The 19,070-nt window shown below is 41.3% G+C and overlaps 1 protein-coding gene across 1 annotated transcript in view; it reads right to left on the bottom strand.

Moving 5' to 3' along the window:
• Positions 1-19,070, bottom strand: part of top1a (DNA topoisomerase Ia) — a 71,175-nt gene that overhangs the window by 7,893 nt on the left and 44,212 nt on the right. The window contains exon 15 of the mRNA XM_010795306.1: positions 486-671. Within this exon, the coding sequence (XP_010793608.1) occupies positions 486-671 (186 nt within the window). The remainder of the gene's footprint in view (positions 1-485; positions 672-19,070) is intronic.

Here is a 19,070-nt window from a genome sequence, read left to right as displayed (position 1 = left end):
GTATTTCAATGTTACAAAACAAAAATGACCATGTTCAAGTCTTAAAGTCATCCTGAGGCCTTAGTTTTGGTTTCAAATTACACAACATCATGTATGTGTTGCTTCTTTGGGGCTTGTTTTCATAGACCTGGTTGCTTATTTCTCTCAAATCTGGCAACAGAGTCGGCGCAGTGTCTAATTGTAGCAGTAAGCTAACGAGTACTGAAAGCTTTATTTTGTTTTGATCCAATGCTGCACAACTGAACTGATCCAATGCTGCTGTGAAAAAAAGAAGCTATATCCATGTTGGATAGAATATCCAATTTAAATAAAAAAATAACCTTAAGGGACAACTTGAATGCTTTTTTTCTTTTTTTTTCTCTTAATGCATTGCATAAAGATCGGATCGGGAAAAATCGGTATCGGCAAATTGTCAAATGATCGGAATCGGATCGGGAGCAAAGAAAGGTGATCGGGACATCCCTAGTTCAGAGTGTTGTCCTTACCCTCTTCTCGACAGGGACTTTGTTGTAGTAGCGGATGGAGTCTTTACCCAGGAAGTCAAACTCCACCACGAACTCCTGTCCGTCGTTCTCTGGGTAAAGTTTGATGTGCTCGACTCTCAGAGAGCAGCAGCCCACGGTGTCGGCCGTCTCTCCTTCCTCCTTCTCGTTACCCGCTCTCAGCGCCAGCTAGAGCACATCAGGACAGCCGGATTAACAAAAGACATTCCCTCCGACTGCAGGCCAGCGTTTAAGCACCTGCTAAACCCCACTCACGAGTATTTAAAAAGGAATTACAGGACAATGAACTCCCCAAAGCTACATAGAGTACAGACAATGTTAATAGTGCTCATGCCGCTCACCTTGTCGATGAAGTAGANTGTGTGTGTGTGTGTGTGTGTGTGTGTGTGTGATTAAAATAGCCCAATTGCTTTTACAATAAATAAACATTGAATGTGTTTAATTGAATAGGAAAGGGGTTTAACGTTAGTGGCAGGTTGTGTGTGAGAGAGAATAAATAAGACAGCCCAATATTTAAAAAAAAATCTATTATTTTTCGCAACTTTCCGCATATTTCGCAACTTCCCGCAATTTTCACTGCATAATATCACATAAAAACCCTGCATGTTTAATCGCATAATCAAGGATTTTTGCTCGCGTTTTTCTGGAGGGTCTAAACATCATATGTGTAATTCGTGACACAATTCAAACGGTATCGAAAGATAATCTTTCTCTCTCCATTGACTTCAATACATACTTTTTGCGAAATAAGGTCCCATGGAGGTCCACCGGAAGGGGAGGGACTTTGCCTCTCTATTGTCAAATCTGCAGAGGAACAACAGTTTGTGGTAAAAAAAAAAAAGTGATAGGACCCTTTAAGGAACGTAAGATTAGTGTACTATGTATGCAAGGTCGGGACGCGGAAGAGTTAAGTGTTCGAAATTATGTTTTATTTGAAGGCTGTGTTTTTGGAAATATATGTTTTTGTAATAAGCTTAAAGCTTGTTTTTTATTGGAGAAAGAAAGCTTTGGTACCATAACAGCAAAGATACTGTAATTTTTAGTCTGTGGTACAATCAAAGTCTTTTTTAATCAACTGAAACATTAGGGGAAAAGAAATGTGAGCATGTTGGCATCCATTCTAGCAATCCTGATCCATCTGTCCTCTCTGTCTCTCTCAGGTGAATATGCTCATTGGAATCGTGGTTTTTAACAAGCTCATGTCTCGAGACGGCATCTCAGACAAGTCTAAAAAGCAGCGAGCGGGGTAAGTTAACATCCTAAACTCTCTGTCTGCACCTCACACACACACACACACACACACAGACGACGACACACACACACACACACACACACACACACACACACACACACACACACACACACACACACACACACACACACACACACACACACACACACACACACACACACACACACACACACACACACACACACACACACACACACACACACACACACACACACACACACAGCTTACTCATTCAACGACTGTTCTTGGTGGGGAATGACTACAAATGTAATCTATTAAATACATGTCACCTTCTGTCAGAAACAAACTCAGGGAGGCAATATTTGTAATGCAACAATCTGCGTTCAAAGGACTCTGAACACACACACTTGTGACTCCCAAGAAAAATTATTATAAAATACAGTCAAATTTGGCAAAAAGTAATCTGTTGTGTTCTGTTGCTCTGTGAAATCTAGCATTCACAATCACTTCCAAGTCTGCTTTTCTCAGTTGTATGTGACATAGATGAATAGGTGGCCATGTGGATCAATGATAGATGGAATTCTAATTATATTTCGTGAACACACAGGATTATGTTGGTTGAATCGAAATCAGACAAAATGCAGACACACACTATATGGATACATACTACAGTATTGAAGACATGTTTATGCATCCACCCACATCTTTACTAATCCTTTGAGTTGGGATTTCCGCAGCTCTCACAGCCAAATCCATGTTTTCATTTCCATACGTATGGATTCCATGTATTCTTTTCTCTATCTTTTTCATTACAATTCCTCCAATGTCTGTCTCTTGCACACATTGAAATTGATAATGTGTGTATAGCTGAAAGGGTTAATAAAACCGATGGTCTCTCCAGGGGGTTGATTAGCTTTTGTTTCCATTTGAATCAATGGAGATTAAACCGGTTGTTGTTTACAAACATACACACATAAACAGATGCACTCTTCTTTGTTACAGGCAGAGTCCTTGGTGTATTCTGTTTATGATCAAAAATATAGTTTTGTTGATTTGAAGTGAGGTGGTATGAGGTTTTATCTTAAGTTAGTGTGTAACCTTCAGTACATGAAGGTAGGCTGAACCCTAGTTTTGGAAGCAGGCAGGAGTTAACGCACAGGAGTAGAGCAGTATTTTAGCCAACTGAAGAAATGGCAAAATAAATAAAAAAGGTTTCCTTATTTTATATATATATTTAGAATATTTTCATCACTCAACCTTGCCGTGAGACCAATCTGTTTTCAAAGGGGAACCGTAGCCATTACCAATTATCTCGCCAAAGCCACTAAACTTACTTGAAATAAAATGCTAGTTTTACCATCTCAACACTGGAGTTTCTGGGTCTCACGCTGCCTGATTGTCTGTGTTATTGTGTGATTTTATTATAAAATACAGTGAAATTTGGCAAAAAGACATCTGTTGTGTTCTGTTGCTCTGTGACAGAACACAACAGATGTATACACATAGTGTGTGTCTGCATTTTGGTCAGATTTTGTCTGATTTCGGTCTAACCAAAGTGCTTGTAGCAATAATAGTTAGCGTTGGACCAGCAACCCCTGTGTTTTTTTTCAAAGGATTTTGGTAGTTTTGACAGTAGCATGGATAGCAGCTTCAGTTTCTTGTTAAAATTGACTGTCTCCAGGCAGGTTAAAGGGGTTCAAATACTCTCAATATAGCGTGCACTCAAACATATATATTATTCTTGAGGGGTTGGGAGCCTTTCTTTTATGTGGCTAAAATCTCCTATGCTGCAGCGCTCCTTCAAAGCAGAATATTGCTTTTCCTTATACTGTCTGCTTCTTCAAACTGGGACCATACAGACCTCCATATACATTAGGCACTAGACTGACTATGGATACTAATGACTTAATGCGACCCCACTTCAAAACATACCAACTATAAGCCCACTCTCTCTCAGATTCTCAGACGCCCATGTTTAGGAGCGCATACATATCCCAGTGCTACTTCACACAGTGGTTGCTCGTGTTGCTAACAGGACAGGCTGTCATTAGCGTAATGTTTTTTTCTTATGAAGCCGTGGGGATGTGGCTGGCGCTAAAGCAATGAGCTGTGATGGGACGTTAATGTAGCATAGCCCGAGCATGGCCCCATCATTCTCCAGTCGCGCTATATATACACACACACGTAGCACGAACACATACACAGTTTCTCTCCACCTGACTAGTCAACTGTAAGTAAACAGCCAAAGTCTTTCTCTTCCTCTGCACCCTGGTAAAGCTCCTTTGTGCACAGCCCTGCTTACACAAGCAGTGGAATAACATAGTTGGTGTGTTTCCTGTGTGTGTCACTGTAATCTGTTATTCCACACTATTCTGCTGTAACATTGCAATGTGCGTCTCTCACTTTCTCTGAGTCAATCTTTGTATTCTGACTGTTATTCATTGCTGCTACTTTTTAAAGATCTGGTTTTAATTTGCCTTTCTTTCTTTTTCTCCCTACCCTTCCCCCTTTTTTCTTTTCTCCTCCCTCCCTTTGTTGTGTCCACTTTTACTTATTTTCTTTTGGTTCTTTTTTGCAACCTACACATTCACCTGTTGCCATTACCGACACTTGTGTTTCCACACATTCCCCCCAACCCCACTCCCATGTCTCCCACCCACATGGTTGTGTGTGTTTGTGTGTGTCTTTGTGCACATGTCCTAAAGTGTCCCAGCTGAGGCGCGTAGCCGACTGCTCCTGAAATGCTCCAAGTGTGGCGTGATCTCGAGCACCGCTATGTCCAGCCAGACTGCCAGCAGTGCCATGTTAGTCCATCTTCATCTTTCTACTTTTTCTCTCTCCCCATTCCTCTCTCTGTCTCTTACTCTGCACCATCTTCTCTGCCTTCTTTATCCTAATCTCTGGCTGTTGATAATGATGCAGGATGACATTCAGGAAAAACAAACACATTTAAAAGGGAAAAAACGTCTCCAATAAGCCGCCGATATTTAATGAGTGCATGTCTTGATCCAAAGTGGATTTTCCTGAGGTCATGCAACCCGACCTGTGTCATGCAGTGTTTGTAAATCAGATTGTTTGAACTTGTTTGTAGTGCTGGATTGTAGAGGCTTGACTTGTTACGGTTACGGTGTGGCATTTTAAGATGTGTTGTTGTACCTTTGTGTGCTATACAAATAACTGGCAAGGCATTTGAAAATATCAAATGTGCTAACAATCTTTACATACTGTGCAAACTAGAGAGTGCTACACGGCTGGAGGAATGAGTTCCTAAGTATGTTGTGGCTCTGCAGGATGCTTTGTCGAATCAGTATTACATATTAGGTTTAGCAGTTTAAAAGGCCGGAGAAAACATGCTATAATCCAGTGCTTTTTGAATTTTAAATTCCATATCAAGGACTAAAGGTCCAAATATCTCAGCCTACATTTTCAATGAATCTGTTTGAATACAACATTTCTCAAACAATGTTTATTACTATTATATTTAATATATGCAAATCAATATTGTGCAACTTTCTAAATGTAATAATAAATGGAGGCTAGTGTTGTATGCATTTCTCTGTATGCATCTCCTATAGGTTGTTAACGTGCTTCCACATAGTCTTTTAAAAAAAATAGGCCTTATTTATATGTATTTTCTTTCCTTGAGAACAGTTTTGTTTTGTATTCATGGTCTAATGTTCAGAGCAGCCAGTCTGTTAATGAAAGACCCTCCTCCCGTCTTTCGCTTGCAAACCATCCTTTGCATATTTAACTACGTCCTTGTGCAAATCTTTCATTACGGCGTTGTGTTTGTTTTAGAGGAGCACTCTGTTTAAAGCAGGAGCACTGATCTTAGTTGTGTTGTTGCATGATTGGACACTAATGGAATGAGATTGCCTATTTGCAGTAACAACTTTGTATCAGTCTCTTGTTGTCACTAGGGAAACATGGGGCCATTATCGACTTTCTTTTACCCATCTTTGTCAATCTCAGATCCACCTACATCTTTGCTGAATGCATAATAGTATATTATTAGAATTCATTTATACCACACATTACTGCATTCATTCTAGCTGCTTGTGAAATTCTACTTTGGCAGGAGGGTTCTTCAGAATAATGAGTTCATAGAAATCCTAGCCATAATCAAACAGTCTGTGCAGTATAATTTGTAATTTACTGAAAAAGCATTCAAACACAATAATTCACCTTCAATGTTTCTCACATTACACACGCCTTCACTCTCTATAGTATTATTATATAGTAAGCCGGGTCTATTTATACCTAAGTGATAAAGCTTTAAAGAGTAGTACTTGGGAATTTATTTCTAGATGGAGACAATTAGAATTTTGTGATAAAAGCGTCCCCCATATTTCTCTCTCCCAAATGATATTGTAGCACTTAAAAATAATAGCTCATTAAAGACACTTATTATTTACAACGAGGTACACTGGAAGTATTAGTGTTTCTTTTCTCTTAGAATGTGTCGTGGAATTGAACCATATACTATGGTTTAAAAAAAAAGACTTGGAAACGTTAACAAGAGGACATGTTTTAGTTAGATTTTCTATTTTAATCATAGCTTTGGAAAGGCCCCTGTATAATGACCTGCTTAACTCTCAGCGCAGCTAAACAGAGCTGTCTGTCAGTCAGACTGACATTTGTAAAACTAGGAATATGTGCTCGAAAGGCATGAACATTTTAAATTGGTGTCTGACTCTGTAGAGTTACACATGCACACACACACACACTCCTACACACACACGTACTGCTCAGAAGGGCCCTGTGTCAGTACTTGTCAATGGCCTGTCTTCTTCCTCCCTTTTGGCCCTCTGCCTTTTGCCTCTCACTCCACCAACATGACACTTGCTGCACACCAACCCTGTAATTGTGAGCAATTGTCAGTGTCATAACTATCCACATGATTACACATCATCTAGCGCATCTCAGTTAGAATATTAAGCAAACCTCGGTGTGCCAATCAGCTACAAACTGCCCACCACTGAACCTCTGACTGATCTGTGTGTGTGAGAAGTGGAATTGTATGACTTACCAAAGATGGCTGGTCTGGTTTGAGACTGAACCCCTTGTACCTTCTCATTGTTTCCTCTCCCTACCCCCCACCCTCTCTGTGTCTGCCTTTCTTTCTCTTTCTCTGACAGGGCGTCTCTGTGGAGCTCCTGCGTAGTTCTCCCCCTGTTAGCATTAACCTGGATGTCAGCAGTGCTGGCCATAACTGACCGGCGCTCCACACTTTTCCAGGTGATGTTTCTCAGCAATACCCTTACACACTGTGTCTCTAAAACAAGTGGTGCACTATAGAAAAGGTGGCTTTACATTGGTGAATGGCATCAAATAGGGGGGGGAGGCATGCTTTTTGAACTTTATCACATTAAAGGGGCCCTGTTATGCAAATGTCCAGGTTTCATAATGGTGTGTTGTGCTTCTACTGTACTATGACATGTTTCCATGCTTTAATGTTTGAAAAGCTCTTTATTAGTCTCATACTGCCTGTGTTGCAGCACCTCTTTTCTCCCACTGTCTGAAACCAGAGCTCTGATTGGTTATCTGGTTAGTGATTGGCCACTTATTGGAATCTCGCTTTGGATAAAAGCATTAGCTAAATGATATGTAATAATGGTCAACCGCTTACAGGTGTTATGTCCATTAGCCTGGGGAATTAGGCATTGCATCCTTTGCAGACCATTACATGCACACAACACTAAACACACTAGGAAAGGAACACACAGTAAAGCATAATGGGGCCCCTTTAATCCTGAATGATTATGTGTAAATAAACCAAAAAATAGGATCAACTTTGGAAAAAATATAAAACAATGAACAAACGATCCCACTATGTCAAGACCATGATCAGAGACACAGCCTATGAATGAAAATATGAATGGCTACACTGATTTATTATGAATAAACATGGCTTGGTTGACTTTTTTAATTCCTGTGTTTCTCTAATGATCCCTGAGTCCTTTCACTACAGCATCACAGGATTGGATAGTATATGGTGGGTTTGAAAAAAGGGTGCTTCAACATCCTGGGGTGCCTTAAAGACAGTTCAAGAGTGACACAAGAGTCTCTTTTTTTTCGGAGCATTTCTCATCTTTCAACTTGTCAGAAAACCGTAAAACAAGGCATTTACTTAAACGGCATTTTTATATTCCGTTCGCAAATGTATGAAAACAGGGAGAAAAAAGGCATAAATGAATAAAATCACCATATCAAGATCCTAAGTTAACTTTGCAATAATACCACAGATAAAAAACGGTAATGGCAGCTCAGGTCTCTTGTTGCCATGGTAACACAACACACTTTCTGGCTCTTGGGTTTTACCAGGTGAAAAGAAGTCGGAAATAGCAACTGTCAGAGCGGTGATGGAAAGATTAGCACTGTAAACTGCTCAAAGAAAAGTGATGAAACAATGATTTGTAATGCATTGAAACTCTAATGAATGATACCAAATATTGATATGAGATCATATATATATCCTGTGTCACACTCTGTATAGTATGTGTTGTGGGAGGAATCCATGGAAAACAAAAAAAAACACTTTACACAGGTGCAATTGTTTTTACATTTGTTGGGACCACTATGAAAATATAATGTGTCATAATTAACAAGGAAACATTTTGTTGTCTCCTCCAGGTCCTTTTTGCTGTCTTTGACTCCGTCCAAGGCTTCGTCATCATCACCGTCCACTGTGCAATGCGTCGAGAGGTAAATCGGTTTTTCCATTTTTCCTTCTTCCATCCTAGACATTTCGAGTTCATCCATTTTTAATTCAGCACCACACAGTGACCTCAGCGACATTCACTTCCTCTGACAGGTGCGATTCATGTTCGTAAATGTCACGTTAGTTTCCAGGTCAGTTTGAAGTCTCTGCAGAACACAGGCGGACCAGACATAAGAGGGATTAGCCCAGTATTTATGTCCTGTGTTGTGGCGCTTCCTCTACATAATGCAGTATGATAGTGCAGTATTGTCCATCTGATCCAAGGCTGCTTTAAGGAGCTTAGTAATATGGTGTGGGAAATAAGACGATAAGTCCCAGACTAATACCCTCTAGTTCCTTTTTGCCACATGCTTGTGTGTGTGTCCCGGAATGCTGGGTTTTAAACCCATTGTCAACATACATGAAGTCGTGCCCTTGAGATAGACATTTACACACACTCATTTTCCATCTGGCTAAATCAAAATTGGACTCAATGAATGGATTTACAATGTCATCGTTTTTCCATAACTGTAAATGTGTCGCTGATGCATGTACACCACACAGAGCCTTGTCTTTATCCAAGAGATCATTATGATATTGAATGCACTTCATGGTGTAAGTGAATTCCTAAATGCTCGATGTGCTTAGCTGCATTAAATCAATATCACAAAAGCGGCAGGGATCAGGGTACAGTAAATCCAGGAATTATTTATTGTAAGTGTATGAAAATCCCCTGCGTAAATCCTTCGTAGCTGCTGAACAACAGGCAGAGGGGAGTGCTGTGCCGGAGGGAAGGGAGGGGGAGGAACACGGGGGGGAAACAAGGAAGCATTACGCTGCAAAACAAGAGGGAAGGCAGTTGAGAGTGTGATGTTACTTGAAGTTAAGCACAGACTGAAAACACGCCCTCTGATAGGGCCTGTTGCATGTAGGGGTACAACGGAGGATAAAAGGAAGGAGGTGGCAGGGTAAGCCTGCTGAGATCAGTCAGGAGCCAGCAGGAGAGGAGACATGTGAAGGTATTCTGTGAGGGAAGGACTTAGTTAAGTGAGTAGAGAGGAAGGGGAGGAAGGAGAGTGGATGACAAATTGCATGCAGAGATGGCGAAGGGGACGTGATTCAAAAGCGAAGCAGGGGATGATGGTAAGGGAGGAGGAAATGGAGAGCAAGGTGGAGAGAGGTGTGGACACATAGAGGAGCTCTTCACTTTGATGTCAGGATGAGCTGCTTTTCACACACACACACACACACACACACACACACACACACACACACACACACACACACACACACACACACACACACAGATGAGACCACCCAGCTAGATTGAAGATGCTCTCGTTCGCTCTTGCGCAGCCTCTTGCTCGAGCACTCTTGTATTTCCACCCATGAGATTCTTATGGGCTTTGACAGCGGCAACATTGAGAAATGATGTTGCTCCTCAGCAAGTAACCAGGGTATCTATAATACAGAGCCCGATGGGGGGAAAGAACCTCAGAGTCGGTTGTGAAACACGATGCGCAGGGATCCATTTGATTTGAGCTGTGTTACAAGAACCTGACCTTTGACGGCCGGCTAGTGTGTGTTTGCTTAGAATGGCATACTTTGGAGGATAGAGAAAAAACAACAACATGGCAATCAAAAAGCCCATTGGTTGGAACATCCTATAAGCCACGCTGGTGATTTTAATTTGGGCAGAGCGGCGCTGATCTCACAAGGCACAAATACGCCACTTTAAAGAACTGCTTTGTGCTTTCTATACCAACCCACTGAAAGTTACATAAGCTACAAGGCTGAGCTATTTGCATAGAATATAGCTTTTTTTTTTGTGCCTTTTTCACATAATTTGGTATTCACTGAACATCTGTCATTGCAGTGATACAGACTGGGAATATATCATGTCTGAGGGAGTGAGTTCCCCATGTTCCAGCGTTTGAAAAACCTTTAAGTAAAAAAAGTAAAATGTCTGCAAACTTATTTTCTCCCTTATTCTGTTCCCCTCCCACTCTGTATTTATCCTCTTCTCTTTTCCACGCCTTTAGGTGCAGGATGCGGTGCGCTGTAGGATGGGGGGATGTAAAGATGACAGCGAAAACTCCCCAGACTCCTGCAAGAATGGACAGGTGCAGATCATGGTGAATAGCATTTCATTTCATCCCGCATTGCAATCCATTAGCTTCATACTAATGCTGGAGCTTTGTAGCTTCAGCTCCAATAACAGGAAGCATGATTGTTGTGCTCAAACTCATACCTGGCTCTCACTTTTTCCCTTAAGGAAGTCATTATTGTTTATGCATTATGCATCTACCATTTGTATTTTTTCCCAAAAATGTAATTTACCTTCGAAAATGCAATTTCCCTCCCAGCCTAAAAAATCCTGTGGTGTCATAACTGGACATGAAATGTTGTCAAAAGAATCCACTTCTGTAAAAGTAGCCTGCATGGATTCATTTAATTGCATTTTGATATTCTTGTTGCTCGCATTTTCTTCATGATGAAAATGTGTGTATTGCTCATGGCATTTCGTGTATTACCAAAACATTCATTTCAGCACTTTTATTTACTTTGAACCTAAACTTCCTGCTCTGTATTTGAAGAGCACGGAGCTCCCGTAAGGTTATTGTACGTGTTCCAAATCTGGCTAATAGTGTGATAAATCATATAGACTTGAAATGCCTCGCCAATGTCAGCACGGTCACACTGCGACTATGAGAGCACGAGCGACTCTCACAACGCTATTCCCTTTATTCCTCCCTCAGACCTGTTTGCGGTAACGATTATGGCTTTCTGAACGCCCCTCTGAGGTTATCAAGATTAAACTTTGGAGCCATCATTCTGCTCGGAGAACCCATTATGACACATTTTCTTTCTCTGTTTTCATAACCGAGAGGAACATCTACAGTCTAACTGAGCTTATTTGATTTTGGGTTAAATGTATTGTTATCATACACACAGCTCGTTGCTGTGCCAACTACTTCTCGGCTGGTAAAGTTTCATCTAAAAGTGACGGCACATATGCATGGACGGTTTAATGAACACAATACCCTTGAGAATATTAATTATGATGGATAATTTGGAGCCACCAGTAATGCAATGTCCCCATCATAACTACTCTCAGGTCGTTGCTATATTGTCAGTATTTAAATGTTAAACCGCCGACATTTAGAGACGTAGAAGTGCAGCTACACCTTCTTCTTAAGCAGTATAAAAGCTTTTTTCAGTTCAAGTGTTTAATTAGTTAATCTCCGTTTTATTTTTGTATTCATTAATTCCTTTTACACCATCAGAATTGCTCTAATGTGAACTTCAGTGGGCAGCAGTATGGCTCTCTGCGTATCGGCACCCCCCCGTGTCTGTCCAGTTGCCACCAGCAGTTGCCACCTGCGGGCCACCAGGCCTGCCAACAAACCTGTTACCACAGTCTGCCCCGCAGCAACAACCAGGGCCTCGAGCACAGCCATGCACACCAGCATAGCCCCATCCTGAACAACACCCACAACCACAACCACGCTCATAACCATAACCACGTCGCCCACAACCACATCGGAAGCTTTCCAGTATGTCACTCGTAGAAAAGTCATTGTCATTATGAATAGTGAAGCCCCTAGAATGGATTAAAGGTGGAATCTGTAGAATAATATTTTTGCAATGACTAGGAACAGATATGAGAGGAATGGTTAGACATTTAGAAAAATACCCCTTTCTAGGAGGTACATGAGAAGATGGAAGCCTTTTATATGTTTTCTAAATATAAAACCTATTGCCAATAACTGGCTTAGCGTATTTTAGCTTAGCTTAGTGCAAGGACTACAAATGGCTCAACTCACTCATGGACTTTCTATATGTTGTTTAATCTGTAAACAATCGGAATTTGGAATTGTTACTTTATGGTTTTAAAGGGGGTACTGTGGATGTAGGGTCACTTCGCCCAGACAGAAAATAGTCCCACACAAACCCTGGTAAAAACACAAGGTAGCAATTCTACATGTTTCATTTATCTTAAATAGACACAGAAGACATTACATGCTTATAAGTGATGCTAGAAAGCTGGTAGGCATCTTATTTTCCTGTTGGAAAGTGCCAGGCTAGCCTTTTCCCATATTTCCTGTATTTATGCTTTGTTTTAATTAAATATTCCACCTTTAAATCTACGTAGGAATATCTGTGGTGTATGATATAGACTCCCTCTTTTACTTTAGCATGGTATGCAGAAAATAATGTGTTTTTAATTGATTAAGAACATATTGGTTTCTTTTGCAATTATTTCAGTAGGAACCTCCCCAGAAGGCTGTGTTTTATTGGATGGACTGAGCAAAATAAACGTTGTTCCCTTATAGTGTTTGTTGACTTTGATGACTTACTGTACTTAACCTGAGGGTTTCATAAAGAGAGTGTATTATAGTTAAAATAAAGATGATTTGTTTTTCTCCATTTGAATGGTAGAGAGTGTCTGAGAGAAAGAGAGAGCGGTTTATTTCATATCCTCATTCGTCCATTTAGTAGAGACCCATTTACGGTGCTGCGGGTGATTTGCGTACTAAGAGCTTTGCTGCTCCTCTGAGACCTTCACATAGTCTCTCCTTCTCTCTTTCAGTTTTTCATTCTCCCCTTCCTCTTCTCTTTGCCTGTGTGGCGTGCCCAAAATGTCTAAAATCTCTAGTGTATCATCCAAACAAAAGCTTTTGTAAATGAATCCCACCGAGGACAGGAGGAGGCTCTTTGGTGAGAGAAGGGAGGACCACAACTGCATGGCAATGAGCTTCACTTTCACTGAAAAACTTGAGTGATAGCCATTCTAGAAACAATACTTTTTAATTCAACCCACCGCCCTCAGTCTTTGGTAGTTTCACTTTACCCAGAGGAGAAGTGCCACCCTGCTCTCCTCAAGTGAGAACAAACCAAATAAACATACATTTTGAACCTTATCTACATAAAAAGTGAATCGGAGTGCAGGTTAAACTCAGTGTTGTATGGGATGTTTGTGTTATGGTCCCTGCTGTGAATGAATTGTAAAGGTACAAAATATGTTTTTCCAGTCTAACAAATGCACGGCTGGAAGACGGGAAAGTTGTGCTTCAACTGGCCCAGCAGATAATAGTTTAGCTGCAGAGTAAATTACTCTCCCTGTTGGCATTTAGACAATAGCGAGGTGACTGTTGAGTCGTATAGTAGCATTACATAGCTGGAAAAGCAGAAACTGGGTTCTGCTCGTCTTGTTTCAAAACTGTATTTGGATCTGCTGCTGTGCACTGATACACATTAGGAGCACAGTAGCAGTGTTTGCATAATTCTCTGCTCTTTTTTTTTTTTTTAAAGACCTTGAAAAAATTCACTTTGAACAGATGAAAACTGAACATGTATGACTTAAGGCACCGTCTCATTCACAGGGGGCTAAACTAATTTACTTGGTTGTAAAGTGTCACCATAGCAACAGATCCTTTCGTTTTTTTAAACTGTCAGATTAAAACATCATTAGATACAGCATAACCATTTGAAATCCAATCACTCACCTGGCTGTTGTCTCTATTAATACGTTGAATGTAATGACACTCATTGTATTTCCTCTCTCTTCCCACCCTTCCTCCCTCTTAGACGGACTTTGAGAAGGATGTGGACTTGGCATGTCAAACAGGTAAGCTCTCCCTTCCACATGATTTACTTTTCCATTTCTCCCTTTGTCTCCTCTTTTGTCCAACACAGGATTAGCATTGCAGAGAGGCAATGGAGAGCTGCAACGTAGCTTGCTGCTTTGCATGTTGATAGACTGACAGGAGATGATGTGCTGCTGCAGTACATGTCCACACAGCTGCACACCAATTATTATTCCTTATCAATCACACTGATTCTGCCCAATGTGTGTTCAGTGAGCATATGTTTGAATGAGACTGTGTTTAATTGTGCATGATAATAACACTCCTCAGTGTGTAAAGACCTGTTTCACTCGCTGCTGGTCTTGTGTTTGGATATGTTACAAATGTACCCCGATGTTTTGTGTTTGTGAAATATTAACACAGTCACTTTCCCCCTCCATCCTTGCAGAGAGAGGACACCCATGTAAGTTGTGCACACGATTGACCTTATTAACACTGCCTGGTTTGTCCCTCAACCTAAATAATTCCTATAGACGAATCTCAATTGTACGGGGATGTAGAAAATCCAACATTACTGCAGTGGTACCTCTCTTGTAAACAGACTTTTTGATAAAGAATTCTAAGTTTTAACAAATGGCTATTTGTTTTTGCTTTGCTTTGCTGTTATCAGCTGCAACGACACGGAAGATAAAAACCACAAGCACATCTGCTCAATGAAATCAATTTCACTTAGATCTTTTAAGTCAGTAACCGAGAACCAATCAGCTGCCAAGAAAAAAAGAGCCCCCACAAACATTATTTGCTACTTTCTGGCCAAAATACCAATATGGCAATTCCCCCCCCCCCATTTTTATCAAATGCTAATTTGTACCTCATTAATCAACATGAATACCATGCCACTGCAGTAATGGTGTAAAACTACCGCCAAATTCGTCTATAGTCCATTCTGTTGGTCTCCGCTGTTGGATGCAGATGTGAAGGGATCAGATTTTGCAAAACCTTGTCAAGTCCTTTCATATAACGTTGCACCAACAGGACGGTAAAACACAGAAAATGTGATGTTTTGTACTCAGCCAGTGTCCTTGCTGTTATATTCAGACTCAGCAGGATCCCGCTTCAATTTTTGATGAAACGTGGTGCTTTTGAACATTTTGTCACATCAATGCTGGTTACACAAAAATGGTCTGTGCTAGATGCTTTGGTTAAGAATTGGATTTTGGGGCCACAAAAGTACATTTCCTTTCCTCTGATGCTGACAGAATGAGCATGATATCTGGCATGAACTTGAAAACGCTTTGAGTTGTGTTTGATTGTGATGATAGATTGATGTCAGATGTGATTAAGCATCGTCTCTGATCAGCATGTCATAGTTAATTTTGGAGTAGCTATTCTAGAAATATATAGTATTGTTTGTAGTTTCCTTTCCTCAACAACTTGCATGAAAGCTAACCCAAATCCACTATAAATAGTTTTTATTTACAGTTTTATGAAATGAAAAAAGGCCCTGGGCTAATACAGGAATACACGTTAATGCACATGCATTAAAGAACATAGGTATACAGACTCACACACACAGGGCATACTAAACTGTGAAGCAAGATAGCAGGGATAGAGGATTTGGCTCCATTTCCTTGGATGCACATTTTGCACTTTCTCCAAGCTAATAAAAATCTTGGCACACCGACAAAACTTTAGTTGGAGCAACACTTTAAGGTCACAGTTTTAGAGACACAACTCATCTTAGTAACTTCGAACCGCATAAGACCAAAAACTGAAGTGACATTCTCTTGGATATGCAATATATCTCACAGTCACATCAAAGATTCAAACAAACGTCACTATCGAAACCCTAATGTATGTTTCTGTTTCGCCTATCTGTCGCCTGTTTAACATTTATCAACTTATTTCCATTACATTACCTTCCTCTTTATACTTCTCAATGTTCTGCTTCCTCAACATTTGCCTCTTCCTTAACCTCACTTTATTTTAACTCTTCACTTCTTCTTTTCTTGCTTTTACCAACTCCCCTTTCCGCGACTCTATGTATTACCATGGCTTCCCTTGTCTCCTCGCACCTTAGTCATATTCAAGGAGGTCAACACGTGTAACCCGGCCACCATCACTGGCACCCTTTCCCGCATCTCCCTGGATGATGACGAGGATCCAAAGCTAGCAGCCCATCAGGAAGGGGTCAACTTCAGCTCCCTCCCCGGGAACATCCCCCCTCCCAACCTGATCGTACAGGTACAAGATTAAAGTTTACATTGACTGACCTATTGCTTGATCTTTTTCTAGTCCCAAAACTACATTTAAAAATAATGGAAAATGTAATCTAGCAACAAGAAATGATCATAGTTGATGATGAATGAAAATAACATTATTAGAAATACTAAAACGTTTTTTGTTCCACAAGGTTCCAACCCTGAGCGGCCTGAATGAGCTGAGTGAGACGCCCCTAAAGAAGGACGTGAACCTCGATCAGCAGAGACAGCATGGGCAGCAACGTAGCGGCGCTCCAATCTACCTGTGCACCGAGAGTGGCCTAGGGTGGGCTCGACCGCCCCCCTCCTCCAACACCTCCCAGGACGGAAGTGCCTGTAGTGGAGGCAGTGGATGTGGGAGCGGAGTAAATGGAGGAAGTGGGGAGGGAGATTACATGGTCTTACCTCGTAGGACGGTTAGTCTCAAACCTCCAGCTCCCTGCTCTCAAGGAGGAGGCCTGGGTCTGGGGGGCGAGGACAAGCCCCTCAACATCGCAGTGGAGGATCCTCCCTTCCCCCCGCCTCCCTCACCCCTGACCCTCCACCCAGCTGAGAGTGAGGCGTACCCGGCGGATTTTGTGCCGTCAAGCGTAGGTGACATGAACATCGCCATGAACCTCAACCGCTCCTATGGGACGATCAAAACCATGCCCCACGGGCACGCCCACATGATGGCTCCGGCTGGTCTTGTACACTCCCACGGAGGACACATGCACTCCCATGGGCATTCGCTCCAGCTGAAGCAGGGCCAGAGGCCGTCGGTCAGACAAATTCTGACAGGGGGATCCACAGTGGAGAGAACCAGGACCCTGCCACGCAACTTGGGCAGCACCAATGCCAACAGCAGCCACTCAGCGGGATCCTTGGAGGTGGGTGAGAGGTTGAGGGGTGAGGGAAGGAGAGGTTCCAAGTGTTGGTGCAGCTATGTTCACCTTTCACTTGAGCACACAGTTGATGTTTACGGTTATGGATGCAGTGGTGGGGGTGTGGCTATGTATGTGAAGTTGTGGTGGTAGAATGACAAAGGGGAGGAACGTTCTCTGTAGTACTCCTTAGTTGGACCTGTAATCCTGTAAATGCAAGGATTGAAAACACTTTTTGAAACATTTTAACAGTAAAATCCAAATAAAACCATTTGCATCAAATTCAAAGTCACTTAGTTAAAGAAAGATTTTAGTGCTATGACGTTTGCTTTTTTCAGCTGAGTAGTATTCATTGCTGCCGACTGAGGCAATCAGCGTTGAAATGAGTTATTCTCTCAATGGAAGACAGCTTTGTCTTAGCGTACTGTGTGTGTGTGTGTGTGTGTGTGTGTGTGTGTGTGTGTGTTTCCAGGGACTTCTGTTTTAGTGGTGTCACATTTTAAAATAGGCACTGCTCTGAAAAGGGTTTTAAACTTTACAACAAAGTATTAAATGACTATTAAGATTAATTTATAGTAATTAAATAATATGAGTGTTATTCATTAATACGGCAACAAACAATAATTTGTTATTATTGATTTTTCTGCTTATTATTTAGATGAATAGTTTGGTCTATAAAATGTTTAAAAATTATTTTTAAAATCTATAAATCAATAGGAGTTTCTCATAATTAATGACTATAAATGTCTTGCTTTGTCAGTTAAAATCTGAAAATAAACACTTGTTTATGATTTAAATCAGGGAAGTATATATATGACATTTTTGTTGCTATATTTTCAAAAGATTACCAAAACAATAAAGAGTGTCTACCTATGGATTCCGACTACTCATTGCTGATATGTAGTGGCAGTTTGAGCCAGGATCATGGGATATTAATTGTTTGTTATTTTATTCAAACAATGTGTGTTCCAAAAAAAGATCAGAGTCAGATGCATTGCAAGTCATGGCAGCTATCGTTCATACAGACGGAATGCAACTTTACAGAACTTTAACCCTCCGTATGTGTTCAACGCCTTTTCCCTTCCTAGCGACCAGCGGTTGCGGCTAAACAACCCAAAGTGTGGGTAAGCCTCACAGATCCCACACAGTAAACTCCCGTCAGCAGAAGAGCCGGTGAGAGAGTGCTGTTGCTGAGGCTGTTTGGTCCTGAGGGACTTGGCTCAGTCCGCTCCGCTCTGCAGGGCCAGATCTCAGGCCGTTAAATCACACCACAGAAAACAACAACAACTGTGACAAGCAGAAGCATGATGAATCAATGAGAGGACTGTTTAGAGTCCCTTAAGCCGACCGGATCATTTATTCATCTGGATATAGCATGTCATTACTCTCATTTTGAGCCACCGTCTTTCCCAATGTCCAAAGATATCTTTACGTACGTTGTGTCCTGACGCAAATTACAAGTATGTGTTATTAGATTATCATCCTGTACTTTGCAGAAGGGTACTTCTATCTGTGTCTGCTAGCCCTCTGATCTTGGCTCACACTGCTTCTGTTTTGTGTACCACTTTGTGCCTCACTCCAAAAAAGTAGAAGGTCTACAAGACAAACTGCACAACATCAGCCGAGTGTAACTCTTCCTCCTCTTCCCTAGCGAAATAAAAGCGTCCCATGAATGCTGACAACCATCCACCGATATTCTTTTTGAGGCCTTCTCTGATTTTGAGAAAAAACGGGGAGCAGGAAGGCAGAAAGAGAAACATAAAGACAGAGAGGAGTGAGGAAACAGAGGCCAGCTTTGTCATTTTGACTTAACATGAAAAAAAAAGCGAGCTGAGGAGAAACCCAGAGATCATTATGTAGCCGCGTGCAGATGCATTCAATTAGTTGTGGTTGGAAAAGCCTTGGCCTGAGACCAGCACTTTCAATAAGACGGGGGGGG

The sequence above is a fragment of the Notothenia coriiceps genome, unplaced genomic scaffold, assembly GCF_000735185.1.
Source record: "Notothenia coriiceps isolate Sejong01 unplaced genomic scaffold, NC01 NC01_scaffold00037246, whole genome shotgun sequence".
In the NCBI taxonomy this organism is placed as follows: domain Eukaryota; kingdom Metazoa; phylum Chordata; class Actinopteri; order Perciformes; family Nototheniidae; genus Notothenia; species Notothenia coriiceps.
Note: the sequence above shows the minus strand (reverse complement) of the source record. Positions and strands in the feature narration are given on the sequence as shown.